Source organism: Mesocricetus auratus, unplaced genomic scaffold, assembly GCF_017639785.1.
Source record: "Mesocricetus auratus isolate SY011 unplaced genomic scaffold, BCM_Maur_2.0 Super-Scaffold_100013, whole genome shotgun sequence".
NCBI lineage: Eukaryota > Metazoa > Chordata > Mammalia > Rodentia > Cricetidae > Mesocricetus > Mesocricetus auratus.
This window is the reverse complement of record NW_024429196.1, coordinates 70,821,314-70,841,901: the sequence shown is the minus strand read 5'-3', so window position 1 is coordinate 70,841,901 and position 20,588 is coordinate 70,821,314. Positions and strand designations below refer to the sequence as shown.

General features: G+C 46.9%; 1 protein-coding gene across 1 annotated transcript; it reads right to left on the bottom strand.

The window, feature by feature from the left end:
- Positions 1-15,241: 15,241 nt before the first annotated feature.
- LOC121143773 (spermatogenesis-associated protein 31E1-like) lies at positions 15,242-20,261 on the bottom strand. Its single transcript, XM_040756218.1, has 4 exons — positions 20,038-20,261; positions 19,269-19,320; positions 18,673-18,733; positions 15,242-18,452 (listed from the first exon to the last, which is right to left on the bottom strand). The coding sequence occupies exons 1-4, from the start codon at positions 20,221-20,223 to the stop codon at positions 15,344-15,346; spliced, it is 3,408 nt and encodes a 1,135-aa protein (XP_040612152.1). The 5' UTR covers positions 20,224-20,261; the 3' UTR covers positions 15,242-15,343.
- Positions 20,262-20,588: the final 327 nt, after the last annotated feature.

Sequence of the window (20,588 nt, the reverse complement as noted above, 5' to 3'; positions counted from 1 at the left end):
GCTTGTCTCACACTTGCGTTTCCTGGTGTTTGCTCAGTCACGGTCTTACATGGCAGCATCATAGGAGTCTCACTGCTTTAACAATCTCCTGTCTGGAAGTGTTCACCCTTCTTCCCTCTGTAGACCCGACTCAAACCCTTGTAAAACACTGACCCTTTAATACTCTCTGTAGTATTACTTTGTCTAAAATGTCATACAGTTGAGCCCAGAGGTATATAATCTTTCAGATTGGTTTGCCTCGATAATACACATGTAAGGTTGCTCTGTTTTGCTTTGGGTTTTTGTTTCTGTTTTTGTTTCTTCTTCCTGTGACGGGGCAGTTCATTTCTTCTGTTGTTGCTTTGGTTTGTTTGTTTTGAGACAGAGTTTCTCTATGTAGTCCTGGCTATCCTGGAATTTGTTGTCTAGATCAAATGGGCCTCAAGCCCACATAGGTCTGTCTGCCTCTAAAGTATGTGCCTCCGCAGGGCTTGATTCAATTCCTTTTGTGGACGGTTAACTCATTTTCTTTCATGTCTAAGTAGTATTCTGTTGTACGGCTACACCAGGTTTATTTCATTTTTAACAGACATCACAGTTGCTTCTGAGTGTTGATGATAATGAAGGAAGGCCCTGTGTGTAAGCTTTGGAGCCTTTAAACTCATTTGTTTAATTACCAAGGAGTGGTTAGGTCAGATTGTGTTTAGCTCTCTGAGGAACTTGCAGATTGCCTCCTCAAGCAGCCACTTTGTTTAACATTTGCACTAGCACTGAATGAGGCAGTTAGTATCTTTGCCAGGGTTTGGTGTCACTGGTGTTTGGGATCTGGTCTGTTTTACTAGAGCTCAACTGGCATCTCATAGTTGCTCTGTGGATTTCCCATACTGTACAATTGCCCATAAGTCCCAGTCCCAGAGAGATCTGATACCTCTGGCATCCTGGGGCAACTCCATTCATGTGCACATACCCACAGAAAGACACACAGACACAGACACATAATTAAAAATGAAATAATAAAATATGTGACCTTTCAGAATATTTTAAAAAGAAAATTAGTAAACAAGTTATGGAAATGTAAACAAGGTGGAAGAAAACAAGGATGGGCGTTGAAGCACTTGGTTTATGCATGAAGAAACTGAGCCTTAGTGAGGAAAGCGGTCAGCTCAGCTCCAAGGAAGTGGGAGCGGCAGAGAGGAGATTCGAGCCATTTGTGACTTAAATAACTTATGTTCACAGAGCCATTGTAACCGTCTTGCCCTCTGCCTTCCCAGGGTGTTTCCCTCTGGAACAGAAAGTCACACTTGACCAAGTCTGGAGTTAACTTCATCTTCAAAGCAAGCACAAGGCACTTGTACTTTTAAAATCACAGCAAATACAGTAAGGTCAAGGTCCTCTCTATGTTTTCAAATGAGTCACAGCCTGGAAGGAACCCGCGTCTACCTTCCGTGAATAATATAAGATACGCGATGGTTCCTCTCATTCCCATTTTGTAGCGAAAACACACAGGCACCTTTCTGGAAATAAATTAACTGGAAGTCAGAGGACAGAGATCACATCTGCCAATGTGTGCCTTAAGTAGAGTGACACAGTGGGGTGGGGAGGAGGGCCAGCAGAGGAAGGGAGGAGACAAAACTGGTCATTGGCGAGTGAGTGAATGCCACAGACCAGGGTTTAGAGCCTCATCCCCTGCTGGAGACAGCCCTCAGTCCTAGCTTTACTCCAAGACAGAGAGAGCTTTATGCAAACAGATTCGCCATCCACTGACCCCCTGCAGTGAGTAGGCTGGAGCAGTCGCACTCTCTGTGTTCCCAGAATACCCGTCTTCTGGCTGGGTGTGGCACTCACAGAAGGACTCTCAAACCCTTGGGCTTTTCAGAGTTCTCTCTCCGGCACAAACTAACCCACAGAACTATTCAGTTTTATGCATCCCGAGCCAGGCATGGAGTCTACAATGTTGGGGAAAAGTACATGTAGAAATGGCCAGGAAGAATAGAAATATGCTCCCAATAGGTAAGAGTTAGGTATTAATCATTGCCATTCTGGAAATGTATAAAAACGAGCTGCTGTTCACATAAAAGTGATATGTATACCTTTTAGAAATTATTAGAGCTTATGCCTGGAAAATACTATTCTAGGTTGGTATCATGCCCTCTGCTAACAGTAAAGATATAAAAGCACCATACTATTCAAGACTACAGGGCTTGCATGTCTTTGAAATTGAAACTGCTTGTGCCTTGTATAAATAAAGACAGCTCGAGCTATTCAGGACCACTTGCTTGAACGACAACTGCTGGTCGGTGTCTTCATTCTCACCAACTCCACACCCCCATCCAGCACTCCAATCCTGCTAGAACAGGACTCCGACATCTAAGCTCTTGGGAGGAAGAGGTAGGAGGATCAGAACTTCAAAGCCATCCCCTGCTTCACGCAGAGTCCAAGGAAGGCCTAAGCTATCTCCAAAACTATCAAGCATAAAATAGGGTCAGTGCGAGGCACTTGCTTCCAAGACTGAGGACCTGAGTTTGAGTCCAGTGACACACATGATGGAAGGATGAGCAGCCTCCATGTGTCCTTTGACCCCCAGCCACACTAATGTCATGGTGCATACATGCACACTGATATGTACACACATAAAAACAAAAGCAGTCTTTCAGATCCTGCATATATTATCATTTTCATGTTGACTCATCCTTCTGAGGTCAGATAAGTGATGGAGAATTAAGGAGACTCGGGAAGAGAAAGAAACCCCTCATTCGTAGAACTACTTTCTGCTGGCTCAGAGCCAAGACTTTCCAGGCCATATGACCATGCATGCTTGATTGGTTGCACATACCTTTAATCCAGAGGGAGATGGATCTCTGTGATTTTTGAAGCCAGTCTGGTCTATACATCAAGTTCCTGGAAAACCAGGGCTACATAGTAAGACCTTGTCTGGACAAACAAACAATAACAAGATACACACCTAAATTGTCTACACAGGTAAAATGTGTATCCCTAAAGACATCTCAAGCAAGACTGTTAAAAGCAAGTCATTGTGTTTGCCTAGGGCTGGAACATTTTTCGCCTTGAGTCTTTCTCCATGTCTTCTTTCCCCATCTCTAAATCTAAACACACCCGAAAGCTGTCTTCCAATTCCATTTTTCCTTTTATTGAAAATAGTTTTTTGTATAATATATCCTGATTATAGTTTCCCCTCCTCCTCTCCCCAGTTGCTCCCCACCTCCCTTCCTGTCTGGATCCACCCCATATCCGACTCTCATTAGAAAATAAACAGACTTCAAAGGGAGAACAAGGTAAAATAAATTAAGATAGAGCAAAAAATTAGCACATCAGAATAGGACAAAACAGACAAACAGAGGGGAAAGAACCCAAGAAAAGGCACAGGAAACAGATATAGAAACAGAGACTCTCCTGTTCACACACTCAGGAATCTCATAAAAACACTAACGTAGAAGCCACAATGCACACGCAAAGCTGGCAAGAGATTTACTTTTGATTCCTTTTGCTCCTACTTATTCTCCTAGGTTATGGAGATATTTATTTATTTTTTTAAAAATAATTTATTTATTTTTATTATATGTGCATTGATGTTTTGCCTGCATATATGTCTGTGAGGATGCCAGAGCTGCTGAAACTGGAGTTACAGACAGCTGTGAGCTGCCACGTGGGTGCTGGGAATTGAACTCGGGTTCTCTAGAAGAGCAGCCAGTGCTCTTAACCACTGAGCCCTATGGTGATATTTAAACATTAACTCATTTATAAATAAAATTAATGTGTGATATTTTACATGAGAAGATCCAAAGTACACTAAAATTAGACATGGCAGTTTTGTACATGAGAAATATTGTGAAATGGTACAGAGCTTAACACATCAAAAATATTAAGAGTGCTTCATGGTGCTTGAGATGATAATGCTTTCCAATCATAAAAGGGAGAAAATGAAAACTGAGTTTTCTCACAAATACAACTGTTTAAAGATTTGAATTAAATATCTGCTTTCCTTTAAAAGCCCCCACTTCCCGCCTCGAATTATTTCTAGCAAATGCTACAGTATCTAGCTCTTCTCTTAGGAATTTGAGTTTGAGCTGGACCTAGTCCATAGACGTGGTTCAGAAGTTAGGAGAGCTGCCTGCTCTTGCAGCGGACCTGGGTTCAGGTCTCAGTGCCTACACGGTGACTCACGACTGTTTGTACCTCCTGCTCCAAGGGACCTGATCACTCTTCTGCACTCTGAGGGCTCCTGCTTGCACTGGTGTGAGTGCATATATGCAAGCATGCACGCGCACGTGCGCACACACACACACACACATGGACGGACGGACGAGGGGTGGGGGGCAGGGGTCCTTTGTCCCGACAGTGTGCCCGACAATGCGCCTGCGCACCTCTGGCTCCTGCCTGCTTTAGCCACTCGTGCTCATCGGTGCAACTGGGTTTAGTTTCTTCAGATCTTGAAGGCGAAGACGATGGCTAGAGCTGCTCAGTTTCTTATATATTCATTCACCCTTTCACTCCAGGAGAAAGACACTCCTAATAGAACACTTTCTGTCTTCCCGTGATCTCATCGTCTGTGGATTCTTATGCTACTCTCTGTCGGTATAGCGTGCATTTGTAATCCAAAGGAATTTAAGATAATAGAAACACAGACAGAAAAATACCACTAAAAACTATTGTATCACTACATAGGAAGACAAGTGCAGATGTTTGTCTACGGGAACCTGAGGTCACTGGAGATTAGGTTAAATGTCTGCCTTTTGTTTTCCAACCTCATTCTCTACATCAGTCCCCAGAACCAGCCACTCTCCGAATTTAGCATGTTCTCATTGTTTAAAAAGCATTATTTGCATGGTTTAAAATTTATACAGGGTAACTTCAATTAAAAGTTAAGTTTCAAATCTATGTTCTGTACATTTTAGGTGAAGGAGTTAGACTGAGTCTTGCTATGTAGCCTAGACCGGCCGGGAACTCACTATGCAGCCTTGGATGACCTATAACTTGCAACTTTCCCCTCTGTTACCCAGTGAAGTGTGGAGGAAATGTTTGTATGTAGTTGTTTGATTCTTACACCTGACAGGTCATGGGCTCCTGTGGCACCAGCTCTATCCAAGAACATCTTACCTTTTGGAAATGCAAATCAAAACTACATTGAAACTGAGCACGGTAATTTATGCCTGTGATACCAAGATCTGGAGGCTGAGGCAGGAGGATTGTGGTGAATTTGGAGCCATCCTGGGCTGCATAGTGAGAACCAGTCTCAAACCACCCAAAACAAATAAAATACTTTACTGAGATTCCATTTCAGCAGTTAGAAAGGCTACCATGAAGAAATCAAACAATATGTGCTATTAACGATGTGTGCAGGGGAAGGAATCTTTATACAGTGTTGCTAAGAATGTAAATTAGTGCAGCCAAAATGGAAGTCAGTATGAAAGCTTCTCAAAAAAATAAAAGCAGGAATTCAGTAGGATCTAGCTCATCTAGATTAATCTACAGAGATGCTGCTATATCCATGCTTACTGATGCTTCATAGTCAACAGCCAAAGTATGCAATTAGCACAGATAGCCATCAACAAATGAATGCATAGAGAAGCAGAGTTTTAGTCAGCCACTAAAAAGCATGGAATTGTATCATTTTCTGGAAAATGAATCTTCGATGGTGCATTGAGGGGGTTGTCATCACCAAGAACCAACTATTTCTCAATAGCACCACCATCTGGGGGCCAGCCACCTGATTCAACACGCGAGCCTTCGGGCTGTTCCAGGTTTTGGATACAACGCATTGTATTTAGTCAGGGTACTCTAGAGCCATAGCATTTATAGAATGAATTCTCTCTATGTGTAAATACAAAGGAATTTGTTGGAATGACTTACAGGCTGCAGTGAATGAAAAGTTCAAGAATCTAGTGTTGCTGAGTCTACTGGAGTCTCGCTGCTCCTCGGTGTGTGCTGGGACCCTGAAGAAGTGGCCTCCAGGGCTAGGGGAGGAGTGGAGGTGCTAGCAAGGCGGGGCAAGCAGGCAGCGAGCAAGAGCCTCCTTCTCCCACGTCCTCATATCGGCTCCAGCAGGGTGTGGCTCAGGTGAAAGGTGTCTTCCCGCTTCAAGATCTGCACCAAAGGTGTGCGTCTTCCAGCCTCAGATCCAGATCACAAGCGTACCCTCCATATCTGAATTGTAGTTCATTTAAGTTGACAACCAAGAATACGCATCACAATCTATTCCTTGTCAACTTGACTCACAAACATATCTCCTTACAGCATGGTTAATTTCCAATTGAAAACACCTAACATAACGATCCCACATACAACCTCAAATGCATTATATATTTACCCAGGTCATAATTATACCTAACATTATATAACTATGCCTCGTACAACTGCAAATGCGTGCATTATAAATTTAGAATGGGTGACACTGTCTCTTGGGGAACATCCTCCTAGTATCTCAAACCTACATGTGATAATCATTGATACTCTCTTAATTGACGTTACAACATATGATAAGGAAATGGAAAGAAAACACAAATATATGTACAAATACATTCTTAACAAAATATAACAGAAGCACTCATATCAGTTATACTACTGGTTTCTGCAACTGGTCACATGGGCTTAGCTGGTATTTATAACTCCCTTCCTCTGCCACCCATACTGTATTTCCTCCACCCTCTGCAAGCACAGTGGGTCTTGGCTCTTTCCTGGAGAAATGACCCACACCTTCATTTGTGATGATCTGTGCCCTTTGTTATCATGCCTGGATTAGACTGTTATAGCTTCCCATTGACTTTAATCACAGTATGTAGGAGCACCAAGAAACACCCTAAAGAATCTCCTGTACTCCAGGCATAATCTTTCTTATCTCCATTGTGGAGAGGTAATCCAATTTCTCCATGGTAATCTGGGTCTATCACCCCCACTAACCCTGTTATCTCTTTCCTAGCCTGTTGGTTTAGGGGCATTAGAAGCCCAAAGTGACCAGGTGGAAGTCTGGGTTTACCGTTCAGTGGATGGTTTGTTGTGGCTCCTTGCAGGAGCACCCCCCAACTCTGGAACCAAAACTTCTAGGCCAGCAAAACTTAGGGCTACAGGAACAGTAAGCAAAAATTCCCCTTGTGGGTCACTAGGAGTGATAGTGAGAGGAGCTATTCCCTTTTCCAGCCCTTGATTCCTGGACCCATGGATCCTGGCTACAGGAGAAACCATGCCATATTAGACACTGATTCAAAACATATACACTGCCTTCTGGAGAACCCTGGCCCAGCTCTGTAAGCTGCTGCTACCTAACTGACTCTGTAACTGTGTCTTCAAGAAGGCCATTCCATCTTTCTAGCAGACCGGCTGCTTCAGGATAGTGAGGAATATGGTAAAACCAGTGGATTCCATGGCCGCGGGCCCACTGTCACACTTCTCTGACCGTGAAGAGAGTACACTGGTCAGAAGCAATACTGGGTGGGTTACCATGTCAGTGGATCAGGCATTCTCTAAGTCCATGGATAGTCATGTTTAAAGGAGCATTAAGTGCAGGAAAGTCAAATGCTTAACCAACTCTGGTATCTACCCCAGTAAGGACAAAGTGTTGTCCTTTCCACTGAGGAAGTGATCCTCCAAGTTACTGACTAGACACCCCAGGGAATAGTGCAGCATCTGGGGCTCAGGGCTGGTCTCTGATGTTTTCAGATCTGGCACTCAGCAGCAGCTGTAGACAGGTTAGCCTTGGTGAGTGGAAGTCCATGCAAAACCCTCCAGTGGAATGAGGTGGTTTGGAAGAAAATGGCTCCCAAAGGGAGTGACACTATTAGGAGGTGTGGCTTTGTTGGAGAAGGTGTGGCCTTGTTGAAGAAGTGTGTCACTGTGGAGGCAGGCTTTGAGGTCTCACATATGCTCAAGCCACACCCAGTGTCTCAGTTCACTTCCTGATGTCGGCATATCAAGATGTAAAGCTCTCAGCACCCTCTCCAGCACCATGTCTACCTGCACACAGCCATGTCCCACCATGATGGTAATGGACTGAACCTCATGGTCATGGTGTCTCTTCACAGCAATAGAAATCCTAAGACACATGTAGTTATCTGCTGAAGGATGGACAAACAATGTGACTAGTGGCTCACAGGGACTCACGCTGGCATTTTCACAAGAGCAATGGTGAGACATGGGCAAACTCAGTGTAGACAGCAGCTTCATAGACCGGAGTACCTGAGCAACAAGGGTTCCCACAGGAACCGTTTCATTCTGCACCTGTGAGGTTTCGTCTCCTCTTTTAGCTCCATGGGTTGCAGTGCTGGGGATTGAACTTGCAGCTCTGCGAGTGCTGGACAAGCCGTCCATCAGCTGAGCTGCATCTCTAGTCCTTTGGTCCCTCCCTCCCCGCCCCAGACATTTTAGATAGATACTTTGTCTTGTGACTGAAAATGAAACTTTAATGTTTTAATTCTCCTTGCTTCTCAGTTCTAGTTTGTTATGCCCCCTTCAATAAGAGAATAAGAAAACTCCACCAACAGTACTTGAGCAATACCTCCCACTCATTCTCTGCTTGGAAGGAGCACATAGCATTGTTTTCAGATCCTGTAAAACACTGGCTTTGCAAAGAGTAGGAGTCTCATCCCAAACACGCAGTCCAAAGGGAACTAGCCGTCATCAGTCCTAGAAACTGAATCATGAGGTAAACACCTCTGTTAAGACAGTATCCAAGGTACTTGTGTTGTCCTTTATGTTCACAACCACAGAGACTCTGTGGAGTGGCATCAATGTATCCCAAGCCTGGGATGGAAACAGGAGAAACGGGACAGCGGTGCTGTCCTGGTCACGAGCATCGTCTGTTTATCACTAAAATGTCCTCCAGTTAAAGGTGAATGTCAGAACAGGGGATGAGGGTGTCTTACAGGGAGCACCTCTCTGGTTTGAAGGAGCACCTCTTGCTTATCCCCAGATGTATCCACTATGGACACTTGAGTTGTTTCTAAAACGGTACACATCCTTTCCCTACAGTGCCATCTGCTGCCAGCTTCTAACATTGCACTCTTCCCTGTCAGACCTGGCCTGCGAGGAGAGAAGGGAAAGTTGCTGTCACTATGGCAACGGTTGGTGAAGCACTCAGAGGAAATACACTAAAATACAGAGGATCTGAAACCTCCATCCCGCCTCACCCGATAGGATGCACACTAAGTGACATGAGGAGGTATTAGAGAAAACCTGGGCGGAGTAAAGCTCAAGTGCCAGGCACAGTGGTGCCTACCTATGGTCTCAGTTACTCAGAATTGTGAGGCAGGAGGATCACTTGAACCCCAGGAGTGTAAAGCTAGTCTCTTAAACTATCCAGAAAGAGTGGTTTCTGCCTGTAATCCCAACACTCAGGAGACTTAGACAGGAGGATAGTAAATTCAAGGCCAGAGGAGACACAAAGCAAGTTATAGGCTATCTTGGACTACACAGTGAGTCCCGGTCTCAAAAACATAACAATACAAAACAGAAACCTGTATGTAGAGAGATGATAGCCGATTGACAGACAATACATACAGATATTACATAGATAACAGATAGATAGATAAGTGATGGATGATACGGTTAGATTAAGTAATGAATTAGATTAAATAAGTAGATTATCAGTGACAAAGTAAATAAATGACTGATCATGATAGATACATGGATGGATGGATAGATAGATAGATACATACATACATATATACATACATAGATGATAGACACATAGATGATATGTGATAGACAGATGATGGATGGATGGATGGATGGATGGATGGACAGGTGATTGGCAGATGCTAGATAGAGACCAGTGACGTCCAGTTTTATACTGTGTGGTCATAAACCTTTCTGATACTCATATCTGAACTTACTGTAGACAATGAGACATATAGATACCTGAAAAGAAGCTATCCCACACCTAGGTTCAGGAAATGCTGAAACCCAGAAGGTCTGCCAGGCAGTGAGAACCTCACATGTAAAACGGGAAAGTGGGGGCACACATCCCGTCTCTGGGTTCCTTGGAGGAGCAGAGGGGGGACAGTGAGTGTGATGCGGTGGTGAGAGCTGAGGTCTCGGTGGTGACTAGGAAGTGACTCTTCACAGTGGCCTCAGTGAGAAGCCAGCTTTATCCTGAATGACGGAGCAAGTCACTGGGCAGTTTTGAACAGAAGAATGCCAGAACCACACTTTGACTTGAAAAGATTGTTTTGAAGAAAGGAGTGACATAAGATGTCCTAGAAGCTGGCAACAGGAGCAGAAGCTGTATGTGTAGAGAGATGAAGCAGAGAAGATACTGACAGAGAGGGACAGACTTAAGGAACAGCTCCAGGACTCAGGCATCGCGCATGCCTGGAATGGCTCCAGGACCCAGGCATCGCGCATGCCCGGAACTAGGAAGGTAGAGGAGGAGGGCCAGAAGTTCAAGGTCATCCTCACCTACAGGTGAAGTTTGTGGTCAACTTGGGCTATGCGAAACCCTGTCTCAAAACCCAAAAGGCAAGGACACAAAACAGTGGTGTGTGGTTATGTGTGAACGGCGGCGCTAACTTCTGAGAGTAGGGATTCCGGAACAAAACTAAAAGGTTGGCTCTTAAAAAAAATCAAGTGGGTATGTTAAAAGCATCCAACTAAAGTAGAAAGTCAGGCCATATGGCTGCAAACTCCAGGGTTAGGACAGGGACACCTTGAGGCCAGCATGAGCCACATGGTGAGTTCCTGTGTCAAAAAAGGCAAAAGGAAAGAAGAATACAGGAGAAGAAGATTCCAGAATCCTAGAAAATGGGCATGTCACAGCAGGAAGAGCATCCATAATGGCAAGCTTCCTCAAGCAACACCCTAATAAAAGGCAAGCAGAAGCCCATGGTGGCAGTTTGGGCTGGAGCAAACAGTGAACTCCTTAGTAACATTGAGCTCTCCTGAACAGGAACATCAGTGGCCTGGGGGTCCAAGTCATCCTAGGGAAGAGAGCTTGAACTGTTAGAGAGTGTGCCAGTGATTATATAAGATTCTTGGTGTATGGAACACTGCCAACACACGTGACAAGAGAACTTAAGAGGGGCTTGTTTGGGCTCATGATCTGTCTGTCAGGGTGTGGAGGGCATGCTGGCAGGTGTGTGCATCTGCATTCAGGAAGCAGAGAGAGAGATGAATGCTGTGTTCTCCTCACATGTGCCCTGTAAGTCTTGAACATCAAGTCATAGGATGGTGCCACTGTCAGGGTGGTTCCTATCCACCCAGGCAAACCTATCTGGGTTCAGCCTCACAGATGTGCCCAGAATAATCCTAAAATCCAGTCAGATTGGCAATGAGGACTAACCATCATGCAACGTATTAAATATGGTCATGCCACACAAAAAAGGTGTGTGTGAGTGTTAGGAAGCTTCAGCAGCAGCTGGCTTCTGCATGACTTCTTCAAAAGATATTTATGCCTCCTTCCTCTACCATGCCCTTTCTCCCTGACTCCAGTTTAAACTTCCCTTTATATCCACTATTCTCCATTACCCTGTCATACAGTGAATTCTCTCCTCCGCTGAAAGCCAATCCTCAACAATGCTCTTACTAGACATCAGAGGCTAACCAGTAAAAACCAGTGCCAGGAATAGGTTATTGCTTTTGGAGTTGTTGTCAAGTGAGGGTGCGTAAGTCTCAAATAGTTTAGGCTATTGTCAATGCCAACTGGCTGCCCTCCAAAACTTGGTGACAAGACCCTATTGCTGTTTAGGCATGGTTACGCATGCTTTTATCTCAGCACTTGGGAGGCAGAGACAGGTAGACCTCTATAAATTTGAGGCCTGGTATACATAGGAAGTTCTAGGCCAGCCAGTGCTATGTAGAGAGGCCTGGTTAAAATAAAATAACACCACATACATGAACCATAAAACACGGAGAAATCAAGCTGCTACTGGCCTGGAAGTTTCATCATTTCTGGCTAGCTTTCAATGTGCTCCATATGGTACCGGAGAGGAAAGCAACCAGTCTTCCTCAGTTGGTGAAACTTGCAAGCTATAGCAATGACAGGCTGGCAAGACATGCCCACTGGTAGACATTGTGCATGTAATCAACCAGTTTCTGATTGCATTTAAGTCCCAATCCACAAGATAAAGCCTACACATTGTATTGTTATCAGGCATGGATTCCTGGACCCTTGGGGGATTAATAGCATTTACCTGCTAATATGCTATTATCCTGCTAAATGAACATAATGTTACACTAGCCTCTGCTACTTATTCATATATCAATGCAGCTCTTAGCCCTTGACAGATAAGCTTCTATTTGGAGCAGACTGTTATTGATACCGAGACCTACAACTGGCCAAGGTGTAGCCAATGAGAGACTGCAGAGTGCGCAGCCTTAAGTGGGACCTCCACACCACGCCCTCTTCTCCAAAGACTCAGGGATTGCTGCAGAAAGAGCAGAAGAACCCGAGGCAGTAGATGACTGCAGGGAAAATAGGACCTTCCGGACACAGCAGGACAACTGCCCATATGATCACAGTGATTGTAGCAATGTGCACAAGATTTTACTCCAGAGGACATTTTAGCATGGAGATCAAAGTTGCGCACACAATGTCACCTCTAGCTGTGGCACTATTGACAATTGGGAGCTGCTGGCAGAGAGGGGAGACCATTTTCTCTGAGATTGTAGCCCCCGATAAGTAGAACATTCTCCAGTAGAAAACTCTACAGTCAAGAATATACGGGCAGCACAAATTGGTCTTGATGGCAAAGAAGGTGGGCAGACAAAATGCTGGGTGGATAGGGAGGTATAGTGATGTATTATCTATGATTTATCAAAGCTGGCCTGAGGATTCAGAAAGCAAAGCCAGCCTCATGCTATAGAGATCCAGGCAGTGGTGACATACACCTTTAGTCCCAGCAGCTAGAAGCTAGGAGGTGGCGGTACACACCTTTAATCCTAGGACTCGGGATTAAGAGATAGACGGATCTCTCTGAGTCCAAGGCCACCCAGGGATACACAAGATTGAGTCAGTCTAAAAGAGTAACAGATCACACGCCTGTAATCCCAGCACTAGAGGGATATAAAAGATAGAAGCAGGGTCTTCAGGATTCAGTATCATTCTGGATTCTGGATCATTTATTAATTCATGTTACAGTGAGGAGGAGATATTTTGGAAGAATTAGGGAAGAAGAGTGACCATGATCAAAACACATTGTTCAAACTTCTTAAAGAATACATTTTTTAAAAAGTGAATAAATGCCGGTAGGTGGTGGTGCACATCTTTAATCCTAGCACTCAGGAGGCAGAGACAGGCAGATCTCTGTGAGTTCAAGGCCAACCTGGTGTACAGAGTGAGTGCCAGGACAGCCTCCAAAGCTCCTCAGAGAAACCCTATCTAGAAAAGCCAAAAAAAAAAAAAAAAAAAAAAGAAAGGAAAGAAGAAAAAGTGACTAAGAACACTAAACATATAACTCTTGAACTGTAGGAACGGTCCAGTTAAGGCAAGATGCCACTCATCAAGATTTTAAATGGAGAAAATGCAAATTGATTTGAAGTGAGCACATCTAAACTGAGAATGTCGTCAAGAGGATCCCAAGCTTAGCAGAAGCTTCAGAGGAAAGCATCATCTTAAGTTGCATCCACTAAGGTGCAGAGACACCCAGAGTGTGATGACGGGGACAGAGCCTACTTAGAGCTGGCCACAGATCTAGGCAGGCACTGCCTACATGGTATAGTATTTTCAGATTGCAAAATGTAAGAATAAGAGTGGCGTGCAGGTTTGCACGAAGATTTCAGAGAGCCAATGAGCAGATGTTGTGTGGCTGGGCAGGGTTTCCTGTGAAGAAGCCCATGAGAAGTCACTGCACAAAGCTGTGAAGGGGAGACCTGTGTTGCAATTTTCACCCTGGTTATGCAGTTGTTAACATTATAGTAGCAAATGGATACCACATATTGATATATTTCCTTTATTTTACACTGAAAGTAAATACTTGCAGAAAACAGAAGAGATGTGATCTGATGAAGCAGAGGGAACGAAAAATGGATGCTTAGAATGGAGCTTGGCGGAACAAAGTGCAGAGCTGAAAGAAAATACGGGGAAGAAAGAGTGGAGGATGAGTTACACCAGACCATGGATGTGGACAGGGTCTTTCATGCCCCCAGGGCCCAGAAAGAATGTAAAGATGTGGATTTCCAAATTGTTATCCATATAGAAATCTTCCACCAGGAACCAATCTACAAGCTGACTTAGACAGTCTCTACGCCACAGCAGCATTGTACAACATCTTATGAGCTGCACATCCAGATGGCAGCACAGTGGGGACATGGGTTAGCACAAGGTGACACTGGAGAAACAGGTCACTTTAGTCATTTGAGTGGAGGCCATCTAAAGCTGAAAAAATCAAGATAGTCTCTCCTTAGACACGAACAGTATTTATTGTGTTTCATTCTATTAAAGATGAGTGAGAGGCAATCACATCACCTAGGAAAAACTTTCTAGCGCATTATCCCAAGTAGAGAACCCCATTTAGGGGCTATGATGATTGACGGTCTCAGGGTTCTGGATCTGGCCCAGGTGATGGCGTAGGTGGGATTCATACAGGTTTCCAGGGAGGGGACTGAGTAAACTCAGTGAGATGTTTGTGGCTTCTCTGCAGGCACTTCCAGTGTTACTGGGTAAGCCCATATGACACCTGGTGTCACACACTGCAAGTTCTAATCTGTCCCCTGCTCTAGTCAGAGAAGAAGGTAGACTGTGGACAGTGTTGCTGCCCTGTCACCCAGGCTGAGGTAAGAGGCTCTGGGAGCTCAGCCCCTCCTCAGCCTGCATCAAGGTGAGTAGGGGCTCCTGGGGTAGGTGTTCTCTACGCCTGTCCTGGAAATACAGGTCGAGATTGTTCCACCTCTGAACTGGGGGCTGAAACTGTGACATGGGAAAGTTCTTGGCTCCCTGGTGTCTTTGTAGACCACCTGCACAGTGACACAAACGTCAAGGTGGAGCAAAGTAAGGAAAAGACAACACCCACAGACCTGGCCTGGTACTCAAGGGCTGGGTCATCCTGGAAACCCCTAGACTTCTGTTGTCTCTGCAGTGATGGGATGATAACTGCAGAGTGATAACACCAGGTGAGGATGACACCTCATGGTGACCATGCCTTCCCCACCTGCCCCTCCCTCCCACAGACTCACTGAGGCAGAAGGAATGCTGACTGTCCCCATCCATCACTGCAAGACAGACAGCACCACGCTGAAAGGCGGGAGCATGAACTAGGAAGTGGCTCCCATCTGGGAAGGAGCCATTAGCAACAGAGGATGAGCTTCAGGAGGAAGAAGGTTTTCTTTGCAGGAAAACAAAACAACCTTTATTACCGTGAAGGCACGGGGAAACAAGGGCTGGGTGATGAGATGGCTTTTGGAAGACCTCTTGCTCTTTGGCCTATGCTGCTAAGGTCCATTTGGGGTGACCAGCTCTCTGGGCTGCAGCATATGACTTCTCCTTGTCTCCAGTTTCCCTGTATGTGACTGGATGGTGGTTCTCTTTGGGACTGATGAGGTGGCCACAGCCCATTCCTTTCTTTGAACTTTGATGCAGGTTAGAGGCACTATGGGCAATGCCTGATTGCTGTTTGTCTCCAACATCTCTGTGCATAAATAGACGGCTGTGTCCCTTGGGGCTGGCATGTGGACAGCAACCCATTCCACTCTTCATTATGATTTGATCTGGGTCATAGGCTCTCTGGGAGGCAACACGCAACTGAAGCTTGTCTCCAATTCCCCTGTACCTACACAGATGGCTGCTCCGCTTGCGGGTGGGGACTTGGTCGAAGCCCATTCCTCTCTTCACTCTGTTCTGATGTTGATCACAGGCTCTCGGGGCACTCAACTGATATTTATCTCTGATTCCCTTGTACGTGAAAGGATGGCTGTGACTCTTGGGGCTGGTACGACCAGAGCTCATTATTCTTGTTGGTCTTCCATTCTTTAAGTCATAGAAACCTGCAGGAGAGTGGCAAGAGCCACCCACCGGGGATGTCAGTGGTTCCACTTTACAGCATTGTACCTCTAATGGGTCCTCTAATTTAAGGCCCAGCCAGTTCACCAAGATCTGTACCACTATATTCATGAGGTACTGGACTTCAGTTGCCATACTGTAGATGACCTTTTGTCTTGTGACTGACTCCTGGGTCATCACAGTAGCTGGTGGGGAGCATTCATTCTTCAGGGGATCCCCCAGCCACTTGTCCTTTGTCTTGAGGTTGAGATATTGTAGAATATGCTTTATGATTTTCTTCAGGTAGCTTTCCAGAGGATCCTGTTCCTTTCCTAGCATATCAAGGGAGGGCTGACACTCAGTCATGGCTATATCCTTGAGCAGGGTGGAGCCTGGCGTAGAGGGACTTCCGCTCTCAGGCATTTCTTCCTGGCACACGACTCTAGGTGTCACAAACTCCTCCCACTCATCATTGGGATGAAACACCTTGTGATTCTTTGCTTGAATTTTATCCTTGGGAAGTCTGAAGTCCTCAGTCTCTTGGCTCTGATCTCTCCTCATGAAGACTTCACCTAGGCCCCGGGAGGTCTTGAGTATTTTGGGTCTATGCTGAAATCTAGGAAGCAAGTGCTCTGAAGGCAAGGTTACTGAACTGGGGATGTCTGGACAATGGTCCACGGAACAGGCCTGTGGCTGCTTGATTGATCTGAAGTCAGCCTCACTACACACTTGTGTTTTTAGAGCCGAGTCTCCTGAGTGCTGTGGAGTAGGTGTTTGGAACTGACCTGGGCTTCTATTGGCCTCTGTAGACGCAAAGTCCCTGAGGTGGATATCGATGGCTTGGCCATTGGGAATCTCTGTGGATCCCAGGCTCACTTTCCAGGCAGGGTGTGCCTCTTCTTTCTCCTCTGATCTATAGGTTTGTTTGACCACTGAAGGTGGGACCCTTTCTTGAGGACCCAGCATTGTCCCACTCCAGCAGGGACGTCCTGAGACCACATTCTTAAACCTCTTCCATGGTGCATGCTTGTGCATTCTTGGGCTGGTACTTGGGTGTAGGCTGCCTCTTCCAGTCCCTCTGACAGTCCTGCTCGGCTGGGTTCTTGCCTGGAAGCAGAAAGCCTGGGTCTGAGCACTCAGGTAGCTCCGCCATGTAACTGGATGGGCCTTGGAGGGCCCATGGCTGGCAGCTGGTGGAGTGACTCTTTGCATCTCCTGAATCTCTGATGGTGAGTGTACAAACAGAGGAGTCTGCAGCCTGGCAGCTGACACAGTTTCTACCCTTGTCCCTCCTGGATCTCGGTGATGCAAATTTTCCAGGATCATGGCAGCCTTGGAATAGTATTCAGCCTTAGAACCACAGGTGGGTGAGGAGGAACATGTAATCTGGGGAAGGGATGAGGCTGGAACACCCAGTGGGGTAAGATCTCTTGACTCGAAAGTGTGTAGATATGGTTTCCATCTGCGTTTCACAGAAAGCTGTGTGATATTTGATTCCAGCTTCCTTTGGATTTTAGGGTCAAGGAAGGAAAGGTCCTGGGTGGTGTTCACATAGGACCGCTGATCTGTCCTCAGTGCAGACTTCCTGGGTTCCAGGCCCTTCCTAGGGCTGCTGCTTGAAGTGCAAGGCAAGTCTTTGGCCCTAAAATCAAGGCCCTCCTTGGTGGGGGTGTGTATGTTATGTTTTTCTGGGCCCTCCTTTAAGGGCATCCCGGAGGAGTCAAAGATGGAGGGCTGGACAGGCTCGGGGAGGTCAGGCTTGTCCTTGGGCTGGAAAGGACCGTTTGCTGGGAAATGTCCCTGCATCTGGGTCAGCTCCTGGGGTGGGAGGAGCCTGGATGGGGAACCTGGTTGTTCTCTCACCTTAGTCCCCCTGCATTCGCTCTGTGACTCCTCATGGTGCTGGAGGACCTGACGACACTCAGAAAGGATGGAGGCTGAGCTGGTAGCTTCAGTGAGCAGGGTGTCCCCGGGGAAGTTGTGAGGGGGCTGGCTAATGTCTTCTTGACGTGTTTGGACATTAGAGCCTATGGTGTCTTTCCTCTCCAGATCCTGCTGCCAGGGCTGGTTTTCAGTCCGGAGGGACACCTGCATCCTTGTCTCACTGGTAGAACCTGCTTTTACATAGGTTCTGCTTGTAGATGAAGAAAGTGATTGGTTTGTTGTAGAGCTTATGAGGTTGTCCAGTGTCTGAGCCTCTGTCACACATGCCAAGCTTGGTGTCACAAGTTGGTGGGGCAATGGCTGGGCCTGAGACATCTGTGAAGGTCCTTGAGCCATGGGTAGAGCTGGGAAAGGGCCACATAAATCGCTGAATCTCACAGTTTTACGCCCTGCAGAGGAAGGTCTCTTGGAGACCCAGGCAGAAGCCACCACTGACTCAGAGAGCATGGAGGAGGGCATGCCCCCGAAAATCCGGCTAAATTTCTGCTGCATAAGATCCTCCAAGAACTTGAGAGAAGACAGCAGCTGAGAGAGGGGAAGCTGATCTGGTTTCTCATTAGGGTTCCAAAAGGCATGTGGTGTAGAGTCCAGTAAAGTATGCTTGCTGGGGCTGCAGAAGACAGGAGGCAAAACCATCAGCCCCAAGCAGAGGGTCAAGAGGCCCATCAGTCTGTGTAAATACGATACAAGTGTCCCATGGTCCCTCCACGGCCTCCACCTCCATATTCTGTACCCCAATCCCACCCTGTGCAGAATCTCCAGCACAAAGATCCCCTGAGCCTGAGCTCACACCCTGGTATGAATAATTCTACAAGACAGAGATTTCTTACATTTTCACAGGCTGTGGTGCATTCTGGGTATCTTCCACATTCTCTCTGCCATCTCTACAGCCTGGAAACAGTTATGCATGGTGAGCACGAGGACCGAGATCTCACAGGAGAGTGAGGCACCTGTCTTAAAGTCCACCCGTCCTAGAGCTCTAATACCCAAGCACCAGAGCTCAAGCATACGGAACCCTGAAGATGAGCACGTGGCGTGGAGGCACCATATCTCTTCATTTACGCTTTCCTTGCTCCTCTCTCAACCCCTGTCATCCTCATCCAACACTGTGAGGACACAGGATCAGTCTTCTGAGAGAGGAGTGGGCCTGAGGGAATTGCAGCTGCCTGTTCAGGTGGACCCAGGGGTCCCCCATGCATGGTCACATGCCTTGAGCCACACCCCATGGGCAGCCCCTACCCCAGGCCAAGCACAGCTTCAGTCTGTCACAGAACCCGGGATTTCCCTGATTCTCATTTCCCCCAGCAGCCTCCTCTTCCTTGTTGGTGCTCTGCATCCTGTATCCCCACAGGTGTGGCTGTCATGGCTCCCATCACTGAGGGGTGGGGCAGATGGATCTGCTCTCCAGAGGAAAGCAGAGGCCTACCTTTTGCAGAAGCAATTTTCTTCCTGGTCCTGCTCCGTCCCCTCCTCGTCACCTGAGATTGAGGAAGGACAAACGTGAGCGGGGCCCCTTCTTCCTCTCTCTAGTGGACAAGCTGCCTGCCCTCTGTGCTCGAGGTTAACACGGAATCCACATTTCCCAGACTTTCCCTCTTCCATCCTTGACTCAGTTGTTCTATGCATAGATGCATTTCCTCTTGGAAAACACAAGCAGGGCTGTCTATGCCACACTCACACGGATGTCCTCAGTCAGTGTTCCTCAGACGGGATCCCACCCAAGGCTGAGCTCTGCTGCTGCCGCCTCTGGCTGTCAGGTAAGATCTGCTTCCTCAGACCGGAGGTGACTCGAGTCCTGATCTGAGGCCTTTGGTTTCATCAACCCCCCCCCCACACACACACACACCAGCTCAGCAGAAACAAAAGCGTGTGGCCGAGCAGAGGACAGATGACTTCTTTCTCAGAGCCTGTCCTGTCCCAGAGGTCCCCACCATCTCAGGAATGCTGTTGTCCACAGAACCACCGTCTTCCTTAGTGGCGCTCTGCCACACCACACAGGGGGTCTGAGAGCTTCATGCACACACCTCAAGGCCACTCTCCTGTCTGCCCTGCTTTCCAGCCCCTGCTGATGAGATGCTGTTCTTTCTGGAGGTTTCCTCTCACCTGTCTCTCTGCTTGCCTAGCAAATGGGAAGTAACAGCAGGGAACAGCAGACTGAACACACCCCATTGTGTTCCAGCCAAGGCTTTCCTCACCTTCGGGGTGTCCTCTCCACTCCCAGGTGGTGGTGATGTGGGGTATGTCTTCAGGAAGGGGATTAGTAGGAGGAAGAGCCACACTCCACAGATGACACTGAAGATCATGTCCATGGATATGAAATTGGAGCTGGGGCTCATCCATGACTCACTATCGCCTGTCAGCTGGAAGAGAGCAGTCTCCATCTTCTGATTTGCCCACACCTCTCAAGCCACTGAGCCCTGGGAGCACAGCCTGAGGCTGTCAGGAGGGCTGAGGCCCACATCACACAGCTGAGGCCTCCTCATCACAAAGGGCTCCTGGCAGGAGGGAGGCAGCCACAGCCCCTCCTCAGCCTCCAGCCCTGCAGGTCCTGCTGCCTCCTGGGTTTCCCTGCTCCCTCCTTCCAAGTCCTCCTGCTGAAGCAGCCAGGGACACAGCTTCCTCCATGCCTTGTCCTTCCCCTGAGCCCCAGAATTTCTCTGTCTCCTAGAAGGTGTCTGCTTCAGCTCATCAGGTTCCTAGTTTCTGACACATTGGGTTTCTCTGTGGAACTCGAGTGTGACTCAGG